The 24,644-nt window shown below is 53.4% G+C and overlaps 1 protein-coding gene across 7 annotated transcripts in view; it reads left to right on the forward strand.

The window, feature by feature from the left end:
• CLEC16A (C-type lectin domain family 16 member A) overlaps positions 1–24,644 on the forward strand; it is a 236,784-nt gene that overhangs the window by 204,862 nt on the left and 7,278 nt on the right. For 6 of the 7 annotated variants that reach the window (XM_018040271.1, XM_018040268.1, XM_018040270.1 and 3 more), the window contains one exon: positions 19,057–19,218. The exons of the other annotated variant lie outside the window; for it this stretch is intronic. In XM_018040271.1, coding sequence (XP_017895760.1) covers positions 19,057–19,218 — 162 coding nt within the window. The remainder of the gene's footprint in view (positions 1–19,056; positions 19,219–24,644) is intronic. 7 annotated transcript variants of the gene reach the window in all.

The following is a 24,644-nucleotide window of genomic DNA, read 5'->3' on the forward strand; positions in this document are numbered from 1 at the left end:
AGAATAGGGTTTCCTGGAAAGGGATAAAAGTTCAATATGATAAACTCCCGAAAAGCAATCAAAGGCCAAAGAGGGCAGAAAAATAAAGGACGAAGAGAGTAAGAGATGATGAATCAAAGCAGCAGGCGCGTGAGCAGCGCCCCGGGAAGGGGCCATATTTCACAGGGATGGAGCTGCGGCGGAGCAGGAGCCGACGGGGTGGGGGGGGAGGGCGGCGGGGGAAGTGAGTCAGAGAGAGCGGGACTCGGTCCCCCAAGGTCACCAGGGCCCTAGGGATGAGCTGGCGACGACGGGGATGGATGGAGCCGTTCGTGTGTCCCTGTGGCCGCAAGCCTCTTGTGTGCATTTGTGGCTTAAACGCATGAATGTAGAAAATTGTCAATGGGAACTGTTAAGCTACAAGAAGAGTCCTTCCCCCCCACCCCTCCTTGGCCCATGCTGTACTGCTTGGGGTATCTTAGTTTCCTGAGCAGGGACTGAACCCATGCCCTGGGCAGTGAAAGCACAGAGTCCTAACCGCTGGACCACCAGGGAATTAAGCTACAGAAGAAGATATCACCCCAATCCCTCCACCCCTGAAGAAAGCAGCACTAGTATTTCCGTTTACTTCCCATCTGTTACCTTTCTGTTTTTCTTCTCTTTCTCTTTTTTCCCCAATTTTTAGTTACCTAGGAAATACATTCTTCTGGAGGAGGGCATGGCAACCCACTCCAGCATTCTTGTCTAAAGAATCCCATGGACAGAGGAGCCTGGCGGGCTACGGTCCGTAGGGTCACACAGAGTCGGACACCACTGAAGAAGCAACTTAGCACAACACAACACAGGAAATACATGAATCGACTCTTCATTTTTAAAAGAAATTAAAGTGTTACAAACAGGACCTAAGTGCCCCCCACCATGCTCCGCACTCCCCAGACATCCACAGTTTGGCTCATCTCTTTCCAGGTCCGTCCTGTGCAGTTATATGTCCACGCATGGCCAGTGGGCAGCACAGGGCCTCGGCCCTCTTCTGCGATTCTGCAGTCCACACAGCACTGAGCACCACGAGGCTTTTCATAACCCACGTGATGGCAGAACCTGCCCTGAACTATCGATAGGTACAGCTACCATCTGTTGTGACTAGGCTTGGTTTTATTCCCTGCAGAAATTTAATAGATTTGGTTTTCAGCTACCTGAGACCCAGGTGAGGCTGTGACGTAGTATATATGTGTGTGCCCCATGGCCTTTTAATCCTTAAAGAGTCTATAAAGCCCAGAACACCTCCAACCTCAAGGGTTTAGGGTCAGGAAGGGGTTATGGATCTGTAGCTGTCTTATGATTTGAGCTGCCCTTTTTTTTTTTTAACCTAAACTTGTTTTTTTAACCCAAACAGAATCATTGTTCTGCATACCCTTCTGAAGCTTGATTTTCAGGCACCACAGTGAACCAAAAATCTTTCTGTGTTAATGGGTGTAGATGTCTCTCATCCTTTTTCAGGGTTGTGTAATATTCCATAGTGTGGATCCATGTATTCCTTTCTCTGGACATTTTGGTTGTTTCCTGGTTTGCCATTCCAGACACTGCTGCAGTGGGCACCCTTGGATGCACGTGCAGCCAAGGATCAGAACTGCTGTGTTGCCTGGGTTTTTTGCTTTGCTTTGTTTGTTGGTTTTTCCCTTCTCCCTACCCCCACATGCCTGCTATTCCCTATACAACAGAGGATTCCTTTTTTTTTTTTTTTTTGTAATATAACTATAGTTGATTTATAATATTATGTTAGATTCAGGCATGCAGCTTCAGATTCTTTTTCATTATAGGTTATTATGAGATATTGAATGTAGTACCCTGTGTGTATAGAGACTCCTTGTTGTGTAAGGGTTTTGCTGGGTTTTGTTTGGGGTGGTTGGAGCGGTTGTACTTTTTATTTTGTGTTGGAGTATGGGCTTCCCTCATAGCTCAGTTGGTAAAGAATCTGCCTGCAATGCAGGAGACTCATTTCAATTCCTGGGTTGGGAAGATCCACTGGAGAAGGGATAGGCTACCCACTCCAGTATTCTTGGGCTTCCCTGGTGGCTCAGCTGGTAAAGAATCCGGTTGCAATGCAGGAGACCTGGGTTCGATCCCTGGGTTGGAAAGATCCCCTGGAGAAGGGAAAGGCTATCCACTCCAGTATTCTGGCCTAGAGAATTCCAGGGATTGTGTAGCCCATGGGTTCGCAAAGAGTCGGACATGACTGAGCAACTTTCGCTTGTTTCTTGTTATGGCCAACTGGGCTTTCCAGGTGACGCTCGTGGTAAAGAATGTGCTCGCAGTGCAGGAGACACAGGGGATGCAGGTTTGATCCCTGGGTCAGAAAGATCCCCTGGAGGAGGTCCTAACAACCCACTCCAGTATTCTTGCCTGGAGAATCCCATGGACAGAGGAGCCTGGAGGGCTGTGGTCCATAGGGTCACACAGAGTCAGACACGACCGAAGCCACTTAGCACGTATGTGTGCATGGTCGGTTAGCGATGTTGTGAACAGTGAAGGGACTCAGCCATACATAAACATGGATCCATTCTCCCCTCAAGCCCCCTCCCCTCCAGGCTGCCACGTCAAGTTAAGCAGAGTTCCCTGTGCTCTGCGGTAAGTCCTTGTTGGTTGTCCATCTTAAATGCCGCAGTGTGAACATGTCCGTTCCAAACTCCCTAACTGTCCCTTCCACCCCAGCAGCCATAAGCTCATTCTCTAAGTCTGTGAGTCTCTTTCTAAAGGTTTGGTTTTTAACGACATTGCTATCATGCCAGAAGCATCTCGCCAGGCTGCCAAACACCTCTTCCTAGTACTTCATTTTCAAGGGCTACGTAATAGTCTGGGTCTGAGTATTCATTTCTTACAGCTGCTATAACGAAGTACCACAAACTGGGTGGCTTCAAACAGCAGAAGTATACTGTCTCACAGCTCTGAGGATGAGGGCCTTCTCTGGTGGCTCAGCCGGTAGAGAATCTGCAAGCAATGCAGGAGACCCTGGTTCGATTCTTGAGTCAGATAGATCCCCTGGATAAGGGAAGGGCTACCCACTCTGGTATTTTTGGGCTTTCCTGGTGACTCAGATGGCAAAGAATCTGCCTGCTATTCAGGAGAACTGGGTTCAATCCCTGAGTTGGGAAGATCCTGGCAAAGGGAACAGCTACCCACTCCAGTATTCTGGCCTGGAGAATTCCATGAACAGAGGAACCTGGCAGGCTGTAGTCCATGGGATCACAGAACGTCGGACGTGACTTAAAAACTGAGCATTCATAAACACAGGTTGTTTCTGCTGCTTATGAACCACCCTGAGATGAACATCCTTACACAGAAATCTTGTGCGGGTTTCCAGTGATTCCTTTAGAAACCATTCTTTAGTACTAATGGGAATGCCTGTACTTGAGGCTTTTTTGTTGTTGTTTTTTTCTGGCCGTGTCAAATGGCATGTTTTATCTTGGTTCCCTGATCAGGAATCAAACCCATGTGCCTTGTATTGGAAGCACAGAATCTTAACCACTGGACCATCAGGGAGATCCTTTAAGGCTCTTGAGAGCCCCTTGCCAGGTTGCTTTCCAGAAAGCAAAGTGGGGGATTCCCCTCAGGTCCCACCTGGACCCCATATGTTCATCCCCCAGGGCTCTCCAGAGATGCCAGCCTGCTCAGCCCCCCAAGGCAAATCCTCTCCATGGCAGGTGTGTACGTGCCACCAGTATGGGCACGCACATCCTTTCTAGCAAGACTCATTTTTATTTTATTTCTTATTCCTGCCAAAGGGGGAGAGAGAGAGAGTCCACAGGTTAACAGCAAATAGAAACTATAGCTCCCAGTGCCTGTTCAGGGTATATTCTCTTGCAACCGCGTCTACGAATAAAGGTTTCAGAGATACCAGGCTCTCGGCGCATCAGGCACGAAATCAATCAGTGAAATTTCACTCACAGGGCAGCCTGCCAAGAGAGAACAGGAGAGAAAAGTAAGTCCTCTGGTCTACGTCACCTCACTCCCCGCAACGGCAGTCACGTGACACCACTTTGGGGGGCAGCCTGGCCAGGGAGCAGGTGGTCAGGAGCCATTTGAAACGAGCCAACCTGAAGGTTTCTGGGGGTAAATTTTGAGAGCTGGAGCCAGGTGAAGACCTTGGGAGATTGGAGCTCAATTCATGGGGGCTTCAGGGAGTGAGGCAGCAGAGGAACGCTGGAGGGAACCCCAGGGGAGTTTGTGTGAAGTGATGACCAGCAGGACGGGGCTGAGTGCTTGAGGACCGCCAGCGAGGAAGGGGCATCCAAAGACAAGACGCTTCCCTCAGCATGACGAGGGCCAACTGAGTGCAGAAACCAGAGCGCAGGATGTAGGGAAGGATAAATTTAGCCGGCGTTTCAGGGGAAAACATCGATCTCAAATGTAGCCCTGTCTTTTAAAAGAAAGTGGAAGCTACAGGCCAGTCATTTGGGACAGTTTCCCTTGAACAGATAAAAGCCTAGGAAAAGGGACCGCTTGTAGCTAGTTTATTTCTCCTGGCAGGTCCAGGGGATCTTCTTTGGACTGGAGGACAGCTGGTTTCCCCTGGGGCTTGATGGATGGTCCACCCCCCAGCCCCCACTCCTTCCCCAGAAAAGGTGCTATCAGGTTGCTTTCTGGGAAGATTGGAGGTTTCTATTTCCAATCCAAACCATTGGTCCCCACAAGGAGTGGGGCCGGATCCAGGCTCCAAGCTGGCCCGGCTGCCCGCCAGGCTGTGGACATCTGATGAGCCTGTGTGTCAGTGGGGCCACGGCCAGCCCCCCAAGCCGGTTGTCCCGTCACCAAGCAGAGGATCTCTGGTGGCTGTAGACAGGGTTTGTTTATTTTTAAACCGGGCGCTTCTGACACTCACGTAGCATCGCAGACATCTCATTTCTACCTGGGCGAAGCCGAGGGAACCGCAGTTCCTCCCCAACAAAAGAGCGCCTGTCTGAGTGACGCTCCCCAACCTCGCCCGCCGGGTGGCAACGGGCATCTTTATGCAGCCTCGCTCTGACACTGCTCCCTTGTTTGGAAGGGGAAGAGAGGCCGGTCTGTCAATATTTGGGGCACTAATCATTGGCGTTCGGGCGCCAGGGGTCATTGAAAGGCTGAGACGTTTCCAGGAATTCATGGCTCTAAAAACGTAGGGCTGACCGTAAAGGATTTCCAGCAAGGGTCTGAGAGAAAGAAACCCAAATCTCGGCCCCACCCCCACTCATTGTCCATTGTGTCTCAGATTCTTTGGAAGAAGTGAAGTCAATGCTCACGGTGATGCGGGTCCAAGTTAATAATAAATGTGGAGGAAGGAGAAAGGATGCTCAATATTTAAACATTGCAGAGCGCCTGGTTTGGTTTGCCAGCCACTGCCCTCCGCCCGCTTCCTGGACGGGTCTGTAAAACCCAGCGTCTTTTTCCCTAACTCTGCAGCTGGAGCTGTAGAGACAGAGGAAAACGGAGCCTTCTCTAGGCAACCCCAGAGCGGCAGCATTTCTGCTTGTTTTGTGCTGACTTTCTGAAGGGCAGGAAGATGATGGCAGTGTGGACACAGGTTTTTCCGACTCGTTCGGCATTCAAAGGGAGTTTTTACGCTTTGGGGTCATATCTAGAGTTGTCTTCATTTTCCTGTGTTACCTTCTCTTGGAGCTGGCTCGTATTTTAATATAAATGTTCTGCTTCATTCCTACTTCTGGCTTAACCATGAGACACCACCATCACATTGAGGAAACATCTATCCAAGTAGCCCCTGCTAGATGCGTTCCTTAAAAGTTGCCTATGAGGCAGAATTCTGTGAATCAATTCCTTGTTTCTTCTTGACACACATTATATAAAAGGAAAAGCATTCCTTTGGGGGGAGGCAAAAAACATTTGGCCCCAGGACATAATAAAATCATGCTTAAGGATGCAACGAACTTTAAAGTCTCTTAGTTAAAGGAAATCGATACTTTTATGATGAAATATTAATAATACTAAAAAAAAGTAAGTCAAAACTACAACTGCAGAACAGCCAGGGCGATTGTAACGTCGAATGCATTAGCTTAGCATTTGCAAGGAAGCAGAGAGGAGAAACCGGAGCCCACCTGAGAAGCCCCTCCAAGCCCCTGTAAGCCTCCTTTTCAGGCATTTTCCTTCGAGAAGACACACACCTCTCCTTAGGTGCCAGCATCATTCCCGAACATTTTGTTGAAGCTGCTGCCTTTTGGAAACAAAAGGATGAATCTGAGCCAGAGAGGGGCACACACGTGAGCACACACACACACGGGTGTAATGGGGACTGAGCAGAGGGGGCCAAGGAGAGCCATGTGTTTGAACACATATCTGTCCCTCCCTCCCCTTCCTGCAGGGATCACCCCAGTGGAGGTCTTTAAGGGAACAGATTCATATTAGGTTGAACCATGTGAAATTTCTGATTTTATTGGTCATGTTGGTTGAATAGAGGCAATTTCAAACGGTTCCACAATGCGCTCGACTCTCCAGCGAAGCAATACTAACAGAACACACTTGTATCTTTTTTTTTTTAATAGCATTTTCTTTCTTTCTTTCCTTCGACATTTATTTGGCTCCATTGGGTCTTATTTACATCATGGGGGAATCTCCCGCTGCAGCGCACAGTCCCTAATTGGGGCAGGCGAGCCCGGGAGCACACAGGCTCAGCAGTTGTGGTGCTTGGGCTTAGTTGGTCCATGGCACGTGGGATCTTAGTTCCCTGACCAGGGATCCAGCCTGCGTCAATCCTGCATTGGAATGTGAGCTCTTAACCACTGGACCACCAGGGAAATCCCCGATCAGGTGTGTCTTGAGCCCCGACATAGCAGATGAGATTTCAGGAATCTAGGTGGAAGTAGCAAGAAGCTCATCTTCTCATATACTGTTTTAATATACATCCCTTAAACTTAGACACTGACAGTTACTTTTTAAAAGCCCTGCTTCTGTAACGTTTAGTTCTGACAGCGAACATAAGGCAGGATTCTGCTCTGTGCTGTGTAGTTTTCTGTATTGAGCTGAGCTGTTGCTTCTGACACATCCCCCAGGTGTAAAGACCCTCCTAAAAACGAAAATCCCCAGTCCTTGCCTCACTGGGCCCAAATTCCAGTTGTACCATAAATGCCAGCTAAGTCGTCAAACAGCTCGTGCTGACTGAACCCTTAGACCGTCACGACTTGTTCATTCCTCTTGGGCCCTCTGAGGTGAGCTGACATCACCTGCTTTACACGTGAGAGCCATAGGCTTGTGGGCTAAGTGGTTCCCCCGAGGCCACATGGCCACACGGGGTGCCTGGACCCCCGAACCCCCTTCACACCCATATCCTGTGTCCAGAGTGGGAACTGCAGCCGCAGAGTCAAGTATCTGCTCTCAAGTGAGCTCCCCCATAGCCAACAGAGCTGTGTCTCCGTCCGCCTGGCGGCTTGTGTCGAGCAGCAAGCACTGCCAGGTCAGAAGGTAATAGTCCCGTCCACTCAGCAACCTCGGCCATGGCTTTTGAAGCTTGCTTTGGGCTGTGTGTGGCTCCTCACACACTACCTGGTCCTACCTGCCCCACGTAGTTCCAGATAGCATCTCCCAGTCTCACTACCAGTGATGTGTCAGCCGACGCCATCACCCGTCTGTCTGGCCTAACCCCAGTCTGTTAAGGCGCGTGGCCGGACCACAGGTGGGCGGGTACTCTGGGAGTGTGTTAAGTACGTGTGGATTGCACATGCAGAAGATCAAAACTGGTCCCCTGGCCCCCTTGCACATGGCCCCCTCGGAGAACATATGAGGCCAGGAGCACGTGTCAGCACGCAGCACCCACTTCCGGCCTGAGCGCACAGAGCAGGGCCAATGGGATGGAGACTTGCTGGGAAGACTCAATGGGCCTTGGGCCACTGAGAGCCTCAGGAGCTTGTTTGTCCTTTGCACGCAGGGCTGTGGCTGACCCGACTCAGCCCTGACCAGTGGTTCTGGCCTCCTGCTGGGGCCAGGAGTCCGGGGTCCATGACCCGCTCCCTGCATCTGGAAGCACCCCCGATCTCTGTCTAACGGGCCTCCCTCTCGCTGCTCTTTCAGCCCTGTTTCCTGCCTCAGTTGAGAGGCAGCCGAGATGGCCACTGGTGGGCTTTCTAATACCTCTGCTGAGAGACTGTTGTGGAGCTCTCTTCTCACTATTGTATAGACGGTAATGTCACTGGAAGAGGGCAGGGGCTGGGCAAGGCAGGGCCCTGGCCCTTCGGCACAAAGCCCAAGTCCTGGCCACCTTCAGGGGATGCTCCTCTAAGAGACTCTCAGAGATCTAGTCCAGCGTGGTCCCCACCTGCTAGCAGCTCCCCGCCCCCGTGGCCTGGAGAGGGGCTCGTGTCCAAGGCAGTATAGGGCAGCTCGCGAGGGGCTGACATTCACATGGCTCCCCCGGGCAGCCAGAGGGCTACTTAGACCCCAGGTCTCTTCCATGGGTGGCAGCCCTCCCAGGGAGGCGTCACCTGAAAACAAAAGCAGTTTGAGGGGCAGAGCTGGGACTGAGAGAGCACAAAGAAAACGAGATACTGAAAGACCATTTTTTCTTTCCTGCAGGTTTTCAACTATAGTCTTTAAAATCCAAGAGGATTTATCTGAGGATAAACAGCTGTAGGTTAAAAGATTCTGCAAGTTTCCAGCTATTTTTATATGTTGGACATGTTATCCCCTAAAAAAAACAACCGGAAATAAAAGTCTTTAAGCATTTTGAGGTCCTGCCCATCAGTGATGGAGGGCGTCTCACCTGTGGTGAGGTTGTTCAGGCTCGGCCCAGGGAGGCGGTAGAAACACCCTCTTCCCAGAGCAGCCCCCTGGGCCAGGCAGGAAGTGCACACAAAGATCAGAAACCGCTCAGGGTCAACATTGCGGGTGGCCATGTGTTGGTCCTGGAACGCAGAGTTTTGTGCCCAGAACCCTGAAACAGTAAATCGTATGACTCACTACGGGGAGACGGAGGGTATATGTTGGTGGATCCTTTTATTTTTGTGCAAATTCCTTAGAGGAGGCCTAGGTGAAAGCCTGGCCACTCATGGCCCAGTGGGTGCGCTGCTGTTGAACTTGACTCTGAAGCTGCGTCCTTGCCCTGCACCCCCCCCCGCGCCCCCCCACCCCCCGCCGTGTTCTTTGAATAGTTGTAGGCACTTTGGCTTTGCTAGTTGGGGGTTTAATTGCTTAGTCATACCCGACTCCTTGCGACCCCATAGACTGTACCCCACCAGGCTCCTCTGTCCATGGGATTTCCCAGACAAAAATACTGCACTGGGTTCCTCCTCCAGGGGATCTTCCCCACCCAGGGATGAAACCTGGGCCTCCTGCATTGCAGGTGGATTCTTTACCATCTGAGCCACCAGGGTGCAGCCCCACTGCTGGACATTGCTCTCATCTGGCGGGGGAAAGCAGAGGATGAGGGGGGGAGGTATGGGCTTCAAAGCCCGCCTCCGATATCGCCGGTAGACCCTGCAGACCACATACAGTCCATCATACAGAGCCACCTGACGGCGGAGCCCCACACTCCGTCTCAGCCCTGCGCCTCCTCTCTGGCCCCAGGGCCGGGGCAGGCTGCGTTGGGGGGAGGTGAAGGGGCCCAGCAAGGAAGGAGCCAGCAAGGGTGGGGGAAATCGGGCCACGGCTGCACTTGCCGCCTTCAGCTTTGTGCGCGAGGTCACGGGGCCAATTGATTATTTTTACTGTTTCCCAGCATCGAGGAGCGGTGAGAAAAATACAGACACTGCATCCTCACAACCTGAGCCGGGGCCCCAGGGTGAATTTGCTAATGAAAGACAGATGGGAGTGAGGGGCACCCCCACCCCCGCAGTCCTCATTCCAGCCGAGACTGTCGAGAAGCAAGGCTTTGGTTTTTGTCAGGGTGGACAGCTCTTCCCCTCCAAGTCTTGGATCTTTATCCTGAAAGAGGTCTCTTGGAAACTGGACTTCTTTGAAACACATCCATGTGATCCTTCATTGACTCACGGGGGTGTCATTCAGACTCCGAAGGCACACATGTCAGGAGCTCAGCCTTGACGCCCCCAGTCTCAGCTGGCAGAGACCATTCGCACAGGAGACGCACTCGGTTTGGTTTGCCTGGGGCTTGCCTGCTTTTTTTTTTTTTTTTCAAATGTGAAGTGAATTGTCAGCAGTTTTAAAAATCAGGAAGTTTTACACCAAAATCCAGATACCCAGCTTCTCCTGAGGAACAGAAAGCTGTGGCCACTTTCTCAAGCAGCAGCAGTCAGAGGGGCTGCAGAGCCGTAGTTTCCAGTTTTCCCCAGTCTCCCCCACTCCCTGTTGTCTCCCCGACACAGGCTGAAAGCCCCATGAATCAGGTTCATTTTCCTGAGAGAAGAGAGCGATTTCTCAGTGCCCATGTTGCAATCAAACAAGGGAAAGCAGATGGCAAGTGGAGGAGACTGTCTGCCTTTCACCCCTCACCTCTCCTCTTTCACCCCTGTTATCCGTCCAGCCCTTGGTGCTTGAGTTTGCAGCCTGTAGACTCGAGGCACTGAGCCACCCACCTGACCTGTCTGTGATTTTCATAGGCAGGCTCTACAGAGGTTCCTTCTAGAAGAGGCAGGAGAAGGGAAGCCTACCCTTGATCGGGTACCCTGCAGCCAGGGCAGTTCTATTTCCATCTCGCGTATAAACTAGAATTTCACTGTGTAGATTTTAAACAATTTTGCAAAATGCTGTGATGTGACATTATCTTTCCAGAATGAGGCTCTGTCTCCAGCCTGGCAGCTGATTCTTCCAGGAACCTGCCTTCAGGGACCTTGCCCAGGAGGGTGTAATGGGACAGGAATCTCGAATATGAGCTGGGATGTCATGAGAGCTTGGTCACCTAGAACAGTGTTCCTTGAGGTCTTAGCCCCCCAGGAAATGAGAGCCAAGTGGTAACGTCAATCTCCCGTTGCTGGAAGTTGTTCTGACGTAGCTTCTCACTTTTCACTCACCTTTATTGTTGGAGTCTCACCATTTAGTTTGTGTTTTCGTGGCTTTCAGTATTTAGTAGCCATGGCATTTATTTGGCTTTGGTTTTTCAGATGTCAGCCACCTTGCATCCTTCCTGGTGATCTGTAGGAGTGCCTGTAACGGGTGAGGCTCTGGGGTAAGGTGGCTGCTGTTCAGTAGTCACAGTCCCTGAGATGAAGTCTAAGCCAGTGGGGTTCCTTCCCCTTCAGCTTTCTGAAAGGTACCCGTTGAATCTCCCACATGCTCAGGGAGTTTTCAGATCTTCCAGTCTTCAGCCTGATAGAATGGCACGTCAGTCACATAACCAATACCTCTTATATAGAACCATAGTACGCCGAACAGCACAAGTTCTGGGCAGACCGCAGAGGTCAGCTGGGGCCTCCTTGCTCCTCCCGGGTTTCGGAAACTTTGGCTCAGACCCCCTGGTTCTCTTGCCCACACACGTGCAACCCTCCCCACCCTTGACTCGCCCGTGGTCCCGGCTGTTTCCAGGTCTTGGCCCTTGTGCATCATCTTTGTGTGGCCTGGCGTGAACCCAGATGGGAACTCGGTTCCTTTCCTACGTACTCCCCCAAAAGACCACTTGCACTGCAGAAGAAAAGAGCTGAAGGAGCATTGCCTAAAGATTTGTGGGGTCGTGGGAAAGGTCCCCTCTCAATTGCTCCTTCCCCTCTTCTTCCTTACTCTACCACCCCAGATTTCCTCCAGGAAGTGCAGGGCAGCTTTCCTTACCCCCAGAAGCTTTGGGGGCCAGCCAGTCCCTTGTCTCTACAGAGCTCAGCTCACACCCCTGCATTACCGAAGCTTTTTCACATCTGGCAGTTAAGATTAGGTCCAACTGCACAGTAGACAAAAACCCCAAAGAGTTTATTTACCTCTAAGGGAGAGGAATCCTGGATGAAGGGAGTCAGGGGCTCCACAAAGGCATCAGGGACCCAGGATCCTTCCTGCCCAATGCTCTGCTGTCCCTAGTGTATGATTCATCCTTATGGGCTATGATAGCTGCTAGAGTTCCAACCATTGCATCCATGTTTCAGGAAGCAGAATGGAGGAAAGCATACCTCTTTCCTTTGAAGAACCCTTCCTAGAAACCAAACACGTCACTTTCACTTCTATCTCATTGGCCACCACCGCTTAGTCACAGGGCTATGCCTAGTTGCCAGATTCTATAATTGCAGATGAGGGGGAGAATCAGTACTGGGGGACAGCTCACAGTATCAGAAACACTGTACAAAGCACTCTGAACTCCCAAGGATTCCAGGTGCTAGCTGTTAAAATAATGATAGTTGTTGCACATAATGGCAAAGCAACTTGGCAGTCAAGTTTCTTTTGCTCTACTTGGGCATATGCCTTATGTGGGCTGATGGGGCCCCAAGGCTGGACAGGCTAGGCTTTGGGAGCACAGGGGAAAGAACAGTTAGCCCCACTGATTGCAGAAACCCTTGCCCGAGCTGGCCCGGAGCTATCTGAGCCTTAAAAGATAGGGAAGGGATTTGTGAAGACAGAAAAAAGGCCAAAGGGAATTCCAGACCAAGGGAACAGCCTAGCTGAGGCCAAGGGCAAGTCGTTTTTTTCTTTTTTGGCTGCACTGGGTCTTCGTTGCTGTAACTGGGCTTTCTCTAGTTGCAGAGAGCAAGGCTACTCTCTAGTTGCGGAGCACAGGCTCTAGGGCGCGCAGGCTTCAGTGGTTGTAGCTCATGGGGTCAGTTGCCCTGTGGCGTGCGGGATCTTCCCAGGCCACGTTGAATCCATGTTCCCTGCGTTGGCAGGCGGATTCTTGACCATTGGACAACCGGGGAGGTCCGAGCAATGGGTTCGTGTCACTCAGTCTGAGACCTCCCTGGGCTGCAAGAGGCAGGGGCCCCATCTCCACAGGCCCTCCCCGGCCCCCACTGATTGGAAAGGTGAGGGGTAGGGCTGGAGGAGGGAGCTGACAAAAGGTCACTGAGGGTTGGAACTTCCTTTTCCAAGTCCCATGGATTTGACCAAGAATCCAGAAATAAAGAGCAGAGATTCATAACTGAAATGCCTACGAGCACCAGACAAGTTAGGGAGGGGAAGGGAACTACTCACTTCTTCCAGTTGCTGCCACGTGGGAATAGGGCCCAGTGATGCCAGGTTGTTGTTTTTGAAGAAGCCAGACACCCAGACTTGTATGTCGAATCTCCCAATGTATGAGTAGTGAAAGTGAAGTGAAAGTGAAGTCGCTTAGTCGTGTCCGGCTCTGCGACCCGTGGACTGTAGCCCACCAAGTTCCTCCATCCATGGGATTCTCCAGGCAAGAATACTGGAGTGGGTTGCCATTTCCTTCTCCAATGTATGAATGGTAGTGCCTAAATCAAGCAAAGCACAAACAAGATGTGAGCAAAGCCAAACATACCTGCAAGCTTCTGGGCTGCAGTTGGCTAGCGCTGGACACTGCCTTCTGTGGCAACCTTGCTCTCATGGGGAAAGCTTAGTGGGTGTTCCACCCGAAGGCAACAGCATTGTTGTTCAGTCACTCAGTCGTGTCCAACTCTTTGCAACCCCAGGGACTGCAGCACACCAGCCTTCCCTGTCCTCACCATCTCCCAGAGTTTGTTCAGATTTACATCGATTGAGTCAGTGATGCCATCCAACCATCTCATCCTCATCAATTCGAAAGCATCAATTCTTTGATGCTCAGCCTTCTTTATGATCCAGCTGTCGCATCTGTGCATGACTACTGGGCATAGCTTTGACTATCTGGACCTTTGTCGGCAAAGTGACATCTCTGCTTTTTAATATGCTGTCTAGGTTTGTAAACAATAGTGGTGCACAAAGTATATTCAGGGTGCACTTTTCAGTGTCTCTCCCCACATCCCCAAAAGGCTGTGGGATTCAAATCAAATTCACATTTATAGGGAAAAAGAAAACTGACCATTTAAGCGCAGAGAGCCTCACTCACTGTACTGTGTTTCTCATAAAAACATACAGACCCACAGAGAATGGGGCCTGTCCAAGATCATGAGGGATCCTGACCTGCAGACCAGCCCTCCCTCTATCAGCGCACTTAAAATAACAGACTGACCTTCTCGTGGTATTTTTTGTGTGTGCTTGACAAATGCCAGAGAGTTACTCATGAGTTCATCTTCCCAGAATAACTGTCAGAACAGGGCCAGAGGGCAGCAGGAAGACCCCGGCCTGACCCTGTAAAGCCCGGGGCTCCTGGAAAGCGGGGAATGCATTTCACCATTGTCCTGCCTGCTCCAGAGCATCGTGTCTGGACCCAGCTTTGGGCAGGTTCTTAGTGATTCTGGGGGAGAGAGCTCCGGAGGCCAGAACAGATTGAAGGTGTATGTTAGGGACCAAGCAGCGTCCGCCTGCCTGGGTGCCTTCCTTCATCCTTCCCCTCTTTTTCTGGTTTAAAATGCTGAACGTGGTAGAAGTCCTGGAAAATTCAGACAAGCTCTAAAAAATTAAAGTAAAACTCACCCTAGTAAACCACCCGATGCTCCCACGACTTCTCCAGTCTGTTGCTCTGCTCCTGGTACAAAGAGAGGGCTTCCGTGGGGACTCAGTTGGTAAAGAGTGTGCCTGCAATGTAGGAGACCCGGCTTCAATCCCTGGGTCAGAAGATCCCCTGGAGAAGGAAATGGCAACCCATTCCAGTATGCTTGCCCAGAAAATCCCATGGATGGAGAAGCCTGGCAGGCTACAGTCCATGGGGTTGCAAAGAGTCGGTCAGACATGGCTGAGCAACTAACACTTTTCTGTCTGTACAAGGAGAGAGAGAGAGCCTGGATTTGTGTGTGTGTGTGTGTGTGTGTGTGTGTGTGTGTGTGTGTGTGTGTGAAAAGTTTGAGATGAATTGGCAGCACTTTTTTTTTTAATGAGGAAAGCCTTTTTTTTTTTTCTTTAAATTTTTGGCTGCACTGCGTCTTCATTGCTTGGCAAGGGCGTTCTCTAGTTGCAGCTCGTGGGCTTAGTTGCTCCATGGCATGTGGAATCTTCCCAGTTGTTCAGGCTTTCAGTCATGTCCAACTCTTTTCAACCCCCTGGACTGCAGCACACCAGGCTTCCCTGTCCTTCACTATCTCCCGGCGTTTGCTCAGACTCATGTCCATTGAGTTGGTGATGCCATCCATCCACATGGATGAGATCAGGTGAGATCCAACCATCTCATCCTCTGTCATCCCCTTTTCCTCCCGTCCTCAGTCTTTCCCAGCATCAGGGTCTTTTCCAGTAAGTTGGCTCTTCCCATCAGGTGGCCAAAGTAGTGGAGCTTCAGCATCAGCATCAGTCCTCCCAATGAATATTCAGGGTTGATTTCCTTTAGGAATGACTGGTTTGATCGTCTTTCAGTCAAAGGGACTCTCAAGAGCCTTCTCCAGCACCGCAATTCCAAAGCATCAATTCTTTGGCGCTCAGCCTTTATGGTCCAACTTTCACATCAGTGCATGACTACTGGAAAAACCATAGCTTTGTCTATCTGGACCTTCATCTGTAAAGTGATGTCTCTGCTTTTTAATACGCTGTCTAGGTTTATCATAGCTTTTCTTCCAGGGAGCAAGCGTGTTTTAATTTCACGGCTACAGTCACCATCTGCAGTGATTTTGGAGCCCAAGAAAGTAAAATCTGTCACTGTTTCCACTTTTTCCCCTTCTGTTTGCCCTAAGGTGATGGGACTGGATGCCATGATCTTAGTTTTTTCCCTTCCCAGACCAGGGATCAAACCCATGTTCCCTACATTGGAGGGCAGATCTTTTTTTTTTTTAACCTTGTATTTATTTATTTATTCTTACAACAGCGGGAACAGACGGGACATGTTTTTTCACACCTTTTATTTACTCCGTCTTGAGCGTTTCCCTCCACACTCCATCTTCTTTTATACCAGCACGTTTGACAGCCGCCAAGGATTTCACCATCCGGGCGTAGGAGGATTTATTTGGTTTTTGTCTAATTGGTGCATGCTTCGGATGTCACCAGCTCCCTGTCACATGCACCAATGCTTTGAATATCCATGCACCCACCCACAGTGCCTTCACAGCATCAATTTCTAAAGGTGGGATCAGCCAGATGGTATGAAGATCCATATGGCCTTTCCATTCACATCTCACAGGCTTTTCTTGAGACTGTCTCGGGAAGGGCCAAGAATTTTATCTGCTGGAGGAGCTCTCACAGAGGCCTGTTTGCCCGTGCCCTAGTCCCATGATCTCTGGCACATCTGTGAGTTTGCAAGTACTTGGCAGCCCATGTGTGTTTAACTTGCGCCCAGAGAGCCCGTTGGCACTCCCGGCAAAGCTAGTTCATCGAGAACAGGATGAAGCAAGAGCGGGAGGCCCAGAGCCCCAACCACAGGCGCTTTCCCTGAGTTCTCTGCTGAGCCCTTGGTCGAACCGGCTCTCAAAGTGTTGCCAGCTCGATTTGGGGAGGAGCCCCAGGAAATTGCAGAGGGAGCCTGGGCACTGAGCTAAAAAGCAAACAAACAAACAAAAAACATCTCTGAGGCTTTCTGGGTCCCTGTGCCATGGAAGGAAAGGAGCTGGATTTTTATAGCAGCAGATGAGGGAAAGATCCTTCCGTTGCCTCCACTCAGCTAGACCCGAGAACGGGTGTTTTCGGCAGTTGGTGGGGTTTCTTTTTTCTCTAACTCTTGGCACCTACAGGAGGTGCACCATATTTTTCCATCTATGGCTTGACCCCTAATCCGTTCCCTACATGAAGGAACTTTGCTATCCTGACTGCAGGCTCAGCGTCTCTCTGGCTCCCCCACACACTCCACCCTACAAGTCTTACCATAATAAATCAGGGCTTTAAAGAGCTTGAGAGAGAAGACACGTGTCTTAAGAGAACAGGTAGGTGACCGCCTTGGTGACCGCCAAACCGTCCAGGCTGGGGCATTGTCCAGGGTGTAACAGGGTCGGCTTACCCTCAACTCAGTGCCCATACTCTCGGGCGCCCTCCATTCACCAGTCTGATAAATAAGCCGCTTGGGGAAAGCCATCCTGACGTTTTGATTTGTTAGAGAGTGATTCATTTTTGAGGCAAGTAAACAGCTTGTATACTTGGGGGTTTACCGCTTGAAATGATTAAGAAGTCAGCCGCTATTAAGCTGGTTCTGTGGAGCGGTGGCTGCCCACACCCCTCCCCACCCCCAGGAATCTTCCTGACTCCTGTCAGGATTTGCCTTGATGTTGGCCGTAGTTAAGCTGAGGCTCCCGCCCCCACCTCCCTAGCCACCAGCACTGCAGCAGCCCATCACCCCATGCCTCTTCCTGCGAAGTCCTGCCGTGCTCCGCGGTGGGGGCGGGGAGCTTACCCGCCACGCCCCCTCCAGGCTTCACATCCCCGAGCCATCACATGGCTGGGGGTATAAATAGACCCGGCTTTGATCCTCAGACAAAAATAATTTTATACAAACATCAGTACAAAAGAGCTCCTCCACGAGGGCAGCCGGGTGTGGATTCCCCCAAGTCCTGAGGTGGGAACAGAGCATCGGGTCCCTTTGCAAACTCCCTCACCCCCCTCCCACCCCCCCTGCTCCACCCAGACCTACTCCGAGAAGTGGGGAGACTGGCCAAGGCCCCGCGACTAGCAAGCAAGTGGGCCAGGCTTCCCTGGTGCCTCCACCCTCTCCCAGGCCGTGCCCACTGTTCCCATCCAGGGAAGGGGAGGAAAGCATTTCAGGCTTTTCGGGCCCCGCTGGCGGCCCCTCTTGCAGCGACTCAGGGTTGCCACCATAGCTTGCGAGCAGCGGGCAGAATGTACGCAAAGGGCTTGGCCGTGTTCCAGTCAACCTTGCCTGACCAGTCAGAGGGCCCTCGTTATGGGACCCCTGCGGGACACGTGCCTGAGTTCTGAGCAAGGCCTGGTCAGGCCTGGAGAACCTGCTGGGAGAAGTGTCAGTGGGCGCTGGTGGTGGGCAAGCGTGAGGCTTGGAGCCAGGAGGAGTGCACTCTGGCTGGGGAGACTTGATGTGACTGGCCAGGAGGGTCAGAGTCCCTGCTGTCAGTGGGGAGAAGGCCCTGCCTGCATCCCCACCTCAACTTGGTGCAGAAGCAGGGGCGTAGAGCTCCCGGGGGGCTGCAGCAGGAACCAGCACAGCCTGCCTGGGCTCCCAGGAGCGTCCACGAGAAGTCTGTTCCATGGGAGCTTCCCAGGAGGTTCATGGATAAGATCAGGAGCCATGTCCCTTTAGAAAAGCAGGCTGTACAGGGGACAGGGGTCCCCTTCCGGGCGCTCCGGGGGCGGCTCGTTCAGAATAGCCCACTCCCACCACGTGCCCAGCACCCAGGGCCGAGCAGGCTGGGTGGTCCTTCTCCCTGCAGCAGCTGGGTGGGGAAAGGTCAGTGACCCACACCCCTTGCGCTCGCAGCTGGGATAGACACTGGGTGCTCGTCCTGGCGCTGAGCCAGGCAGGGCTTGCCAGGGTCTGCAAGTCTCCAAACCGGGGCCCTTCCACTCCCTTGGGCTGGGCAGGCAGCAGCCCTATCCTTAACCCCAGAGTTGCTCAGAGGGCCAAGCCAAACTATAATTGCCCGCTTTTCACCAGAACTTGCGTCCCTCAGGCACCAAACTTTACACCAGACCTGCCAGGGCAGAGCCAAGTCCTTGGCAGGGGGCATCTTCAGGGTCTCCCCTCCCGCCCAGGGCGGTTTCAGAGCTCGGGTCGGGCACCCTGCCTCTGGCAGGACTCGGCCACGTGAGTGGAGGCCCCACGGTTTGGTGGCGAGGGTGTCCCGCGTCTGTCTGCGAGCGTCACCAGGACGCCTCTGAGCCCCGAGGCTGCGTTGTCCCCTTCAAGGGTGCAGCTGGCGTGATGCTAAGCCAGCATCAGGCACTGATTTATGGCTCAGCGTCTACCCCCCCCCACACACACACGCGCGCACTCTGGGGTCTATGGCTGTCTGCACCCTTTCCCACGAAATGACATCAAAGTGTGTCAGGCCCGTCCGGTGCCCGGCGAGTTCAGCTAATTCTAGGGAGCAAACCCAGACTGTGAAGGAGCTGGCTTTGGGTCAGTTAGCCCTCCTCTTCGAGGCAGGGGCTTCCCCCACCAGCCCGTGGCCTCACACACAGTCTCCGGGGAGGCGGCACCCCTCCGTCCAGGCCGGCCGGTGGCCCCACTGGGTCACAGCTTCCCGCCTTGCCTTGCAGGCTTTGCAGTGGCCCAGTGCATAAACCAGCACAGCTCGTCCTCGCTGTCCTCGCCCTCGCCGTCGGCCAGCGGGAGCCCCAGCGGCAGCGGGAGCGCCAGCCACTGCGGCTCCGGAGGCGCCAGCTCATCATCCACCCCCTCGGCCGCCCAGAGCCCTGCAGGTATTGGCCGCGGGACACGGTGCAGTGGGGGGGACTTGAGGAAATGCTGCCACCCCTCCACCTGAGGCCCCTGGCTGCCCCTTGCCACCGTGTCTGGGGACCCTGCCACTCGGGGTTCCCGTCCACTCCATCGTGCCATCAGTGGTGGGTGGCTGGCTCGGCCCCCAGCAGGGGAGGAATGGCTCTCTTCACGGGCTGGTCCACGGGCCGCAGAGCTGGAGGGGTGGGCAGTGGGCGACCCAGCCTAAATTCATCCCACTGTCACTTCCAGAGTCTTAGGTGTCAGGAGGAGGGGTCTCCCAGACATGATGCTTTGAACTCTGGCAAAAGAACTGTGTCTCTGCTAATTTTTTTTTTTTCCCTCCATAACATACCAATTTCCTCTTTAAATGTTTGGGGCCGTCCAGTCGTCTGTGACCAGGGGGTGCCTCTTGCCGGCCTTTTTGGGAGTCTGTCAGGATGGGCGGGAGTCACAGCTTGCCCTCCTGTAACTGACGCAAGCGCAGGTGTGGCATGGAGAGGCCCTGTGTGCAAGGAGCCTGGGGTGAGACACGCACATGGTCTGCCCAGCTCTCTGAGCCCCTCACACGTGAGCCCCTGGCTGCAGTGCGTAAGATCCCAGAAATGAAGATGCCGGGCTTGCTTCCTGAGCACCACGGCCCCTGAGTGCAGCCAGAGGAGCAGGGCCTTGCGCCTGCCTGCTGCTTCACACCCTGGCCGGTGACCCAAGGGTCTGGAGGCCCCAGACATCTCTGATTTGGGGGACCTCCATAGCTCTGGTCTGCACCCCATCTGGGTACCCTCAGTGTCATTCCCTGTTCCTGCGGGGTCCCCTCCCGAGACCCCACTCATTGCTATTTCAGGGACACCTGTGCAGGCCCTTGTTGACTGATGGATTGGTGGGTCTTGACAAAAGCAGAGTGTCAAGGAGGGAGCCACCACGGTGCCAGGAAATTGAGGGCCCCGGGCCACCAGCCACTCCACACCAGAGGCAGAGATCCTCTTGGGCGCCAACCCCTCTGTCCAGAGTTTTCAGCTTCCACGGTTCTCAGCAAAGGGTTAACCACGCCTGGTCTCCACGCCTGTGGCTCAGGACACCCCCGCCCCTCCTCCCGTGAGCATCCATTACCTCCATCTCTGACGGACTTTCACGAGGGCCCCAGCAGCAAGGTCACCCTCAAGCCACCTCACTTAGAGCCCCCTTCCACTCGGCACCTGCTCCCCTCCCTGCCCCAACCCCGGGGAGAGACGACCGCCCTTTCTGAGCTATTTCTGAGCCCGACTGAAGGTTGGCTGCATGTCCAGGCAGTTGCTGCTGCCATTCCCAGGCTCATAGCTGGGAAATCCAGACAGAGCTTTCTCAGAAGCCAAGGACAGCCCTCAGCCTCCCCCTGAAGCCTGGGCTCGTGCTGGCTTTGAGGGCCCAAGAGCAGGGTTATGTGTTGGCGTGCCACGTGTGTGCCCGCGTGCTCTGGCATGTGCACGGCTCTGTGTCTGTGTCGAGTGCACCCACACACACACAGACTTCCAGCTGCATTCTGGGTGAAAAGTCTCTTTCTGGTGCCACCGTTACACCTTCCTTTCGCGTTTAAGGAGGCACAGCTGACAGCTAAGCAAACCAAAGAGCCATACACTTCTTTGCCTCCAGCTGAAGCCAGCAGAGAACCACGCTATCAAAGTCGGGCCTGGGTGTGCAGAGGTCCAGCTGAGTGTGGCCCTGGGGCTCTGCCCCTTGGCCCCTTGCACTTTGCGCAGTTTCTTTGTTCTTGGCCTCCATCCCCACCCTCACCGTCCCCTACTCGGTGCCAGTGACATGTCTGCTCATCTCCGAAACGCGGGGGCCGTTAGCCCACTGTCGGGTAGATGAGTGATGGTCAGCCCCCGGCTGTCTGCTCCCGATCGGTGTGTCCCTGGCAGGCCTGCAGAGGCGGGCGTTGGAGGCCCCGTTTTTTATGCTGCCTGACAGTAAAAGCCTGGGGCCCAGCCTACCCACCCAGATCTCTGCAGACACTGAAATAACTCACCTCCCGATACAGGGCCTGCCTGTGGGGCGGCTGGTGCTTCCCTCTCAACTGAGGAGCTGGCTGTTGATTGCTGCAAGGAGAGGGTGCCCCGAGGTTGGGGCGGCAAGCCCCAGTAGGATCTCTGGTCACTTCCTCTTGATGCCAAACCTCCAGGCCAGCCTTCAGCCACCAAGTCCATCCAGAAAACAGCCCATGGGGTTTCCAGGTTCCCTGGAGGGACAGGTCTACCCAGAGGAGGCCAGCCTCTGCCTGGTGTCCTACCCAGCCTTGCTAGATGAAAGAAGAGGGGAGGGTTATATTGGGATGGGTGCCCTTCTTCCCGTGTCCTGGTTAGATGTCCACCCAGGTGGTGGCCCAGTGTTCAGGCTTCCGATTTGGAAGTCATCTGACTTTCCCCCGCAGGGTCAGCCGGACAGGAGCTCCGGCCAGGACCTCACCCCCGACCCCATCCAGCCTGGACAGCAAACAGCAGCAGCCCAGCTACGGGGGCCACTTGTCCCAAAGTGGGTTTTGAGGGCACAGTGCTGGATCAGAAGCACTGTGTGTGTTTCTGAGCCTTCTGAGTCCAGAAAGTTCCCAGGGTGGAGAGCAGCTGCCAGGCCCTCTGCAGCTGGAATTAGCAAACCCCAGGGCTTCTGTGCTCCTGAAGCCACACTGTGCATGTCAGAGTTTGGTCACAAAAGCACTCAGGAGATGCTGTCCACCAGGAGATGAACCCAGTGTTCTCTTTCTCTGACCCATAGGGTTGAAACCTGGAATTATGTGGCTCAGACAGTAAAGAATCCACCTGCCAATGCAGAAGACCCAGGTTCGATTCCTGGGTCAGAAGATTCCCTGGAAAAGGAAATGGGAGATCCCCTGGAGAAGGGAAGGGCATGGCTACCCACTCCAGTGTTCTTGCCTGGAGAATCCCATGGACAGAGGAGCCTGGCAGGCTGGGCTGCAGTCCATGGGGTCACAAAGAGTCAGACGGGACTAACACTTTCTCTTTCGTCCATGAAAAGCAGAGATGACCTTCACACTATCAGCCATCAGTGTGGCCTAGGCCCCCACTGCCCAGCCCTCCAGGTGTGCCCCTGCCGCAGGGCGCCCCAGTAGATGCTGCTTCCCAAATCCAGTGTCAGGCGTGCAGCTCAGAAGCACTTTACAGATACTCACCCATTGAATTCTGCCACCCTCTGCCTCACACTGAGCAGCTGAAAACCACAGAGGCTCGGAGGGGTCTCACAGCTTGGCCAGGGTGCTGCAGCAGGTAGCAAGGTGCCCAGATAGGAACCCAGCCTCCGAGGTCCAGAGCCCTGCCCCACGCGCGGAGATGACCCAGCACGCCTCGCCGCCTCCCTGCGTCTGTCCCCAGTGCCTCCAGGGGGCACCCCTGAGACCTGGGCATTGGTCCTGCTCCTGGCTGGAGACGTGCAGGCATCTCCCCTCCCGAAGCTAACCGTTGCTCTTGAGCCAGACGAGGAGCCTCGGCCCTCTCACAGAGGCCCAGGTCACTGTGCAGCTCCTGCTAGGTGGAACCCAGAGGCCCCCCAGTTAGCCACAGAACAGAACCCAGACAGCCGCGGGTCCTCAGCCATGGGTTCACCCCCTAGAGGAGGGCGTGAAACTCTCTTGATGCTCTGTTGTGCTTTCCGCCTCCACCCTTGGTCCAGCCCAAGGGACCTTGCGTTTCCTGCCTGGGTTTGAAAGAGGCCCATGTTTATCCCAAACATGAATTTCCTCAGCTTCCCATGGGGCCTTCAGTCACATGGGCATCAGACCTGAACTCAGTAGAGTCTCTCCACCAACCTAGCCCCACACCCTGCCCAAGAGCTTATAAACTATGAGCTGGGGGCTGCGGGCAGGGCCTAAGCCTCCCAGAGGAGGCATCACTGGGGGCAAAAGCCCAAGAATGAGGGGCTGACTAGAGGGCTCCCTGGAGAAGGTGTCCTTTGGGTCAGTTCCCCAAGGACCAGTCCAGAATCTGGCTGGTGACAAGTCCATTCCTTTCCCCCACCTCTCTGGGATCTACCTATCAATTCCATTCTTGCAAATACAGACCCAAGGGCTGGTTTGTCTCCAAGAAATAGCCCCCATGCCCATCAGGCCCAAGGCCCCAGCTGAGGCTTCACGCCCGCATGGGCAGAGGGACCGCCACCAGAAGAGGGAAGGGACCCGACTAGACAGGTCACCAGTTTGCCAGGGGCCCGCAGATATCCTTCTGTGCGTGGAGCACCTGCTTCTGAGTCTCCTTTACATACCAAAGACAGATCGTGGACACTCATGAGTGGCTTCTTAGCAAGCGAAGGCCCTCAAATCAGGGCCAAGAGACTCCCAGGCTGAAGTGAAAGTGAAAGTGTATTCCCTCAGTCTTGTCTGACTGTTTGCAACCCCATAGACTGTAGCCCACCAGGCTCCTTCTGTCCATGGGATTCTCCAGGGGCATCTTCCCGACCCAGGGATCAAACCTGGGTCTCCTGCATTGCAGGTGGATTCTTTACTGTCTGAGCCACCAGGGAAGCCCCAGACTGAAGGAGAGGTCAAAACTGAATTCTGTGGTACCCACAGGAGCCAACCAGAAAGAGCTGGGGCATGGGGATTCTATTCTCATTGCGAATTATTTATCTGTTAAAGCTGGGCCCCGAGGGGCTTTTATTGTTTGGTTTCAACACCTGATGCATGGGTCCACCTGTTCCCACCGTCCTTTAAAGACAATTTGCTGGGATCCTCAGGTCTTTCCAAGCAGGCACCCTGTGCTGCAGAGGTGTCCAGACACCCGGCCTCTTGTCGCTGGCTCTTCCAGCATAGCCAGCCTCGTGGGCCTCGGCTCGTTCTCCAGGGAGAAAATTATGGGTTTGGAATGAGGAGGTTTTTTTTCCTTAAACATTTTATGGTTTTGGGAAACAGAAACTGAAGAAAACATGGCGGGAAAGAGAGAACTCTTTTAGAGACCCAATTTTAGAACCAAAATTTTAGAACCAAATGTAGGATCAGTAGGAACACTTTAGAAGTATCTTCTGGGTTATGCCCATGCGTGTGCTCACGTGCACACACACACACGCACACATGCACACACGTGCGCACACTGTGGGACTCTAGTAAGAAAGCCTCCTCTAAGAGCTCTCTGCCCACACCAGGTTCCTCAAACAGCCACTCTGCCTCCGACCTTCAGTCCGTTGCGTTTCACCTGTGTTCCGGGTGAGTGACTTTGAGGAGGATGATGGAAAACTTTTTAAGAAATGAAGTCAGACTGAAGGCAAGGCCGCTCTTTCCAGTGTCCATCTTCAGGCCCAGGGAATTCTGAGCTGCGGTCCCTCTGACTCTTCCCTGAGCGTTTATAGGAAGAAGGAAGAGCTTGGCTCCTGGTGGCCCCGTGTTGGACGCCTGTCCCAGTCCCTCCCTCCCCGTCCTCACCTGTTC

This window comes from Capra hircus, chromosome 25 (assembly GCF_001704415.2).
Source record: "Capra hircus breed San Clemente chromosome 25, ASM170441v1, whole genome shotgun sequence".
In the NCBI taxonomy this organism is placed as follows: domain Eukaryota; kingdom Metazoa; phylum Chordata; class Mammalia; order Artiodactyla; family Bovidae; genus Capra; species Capra hircus.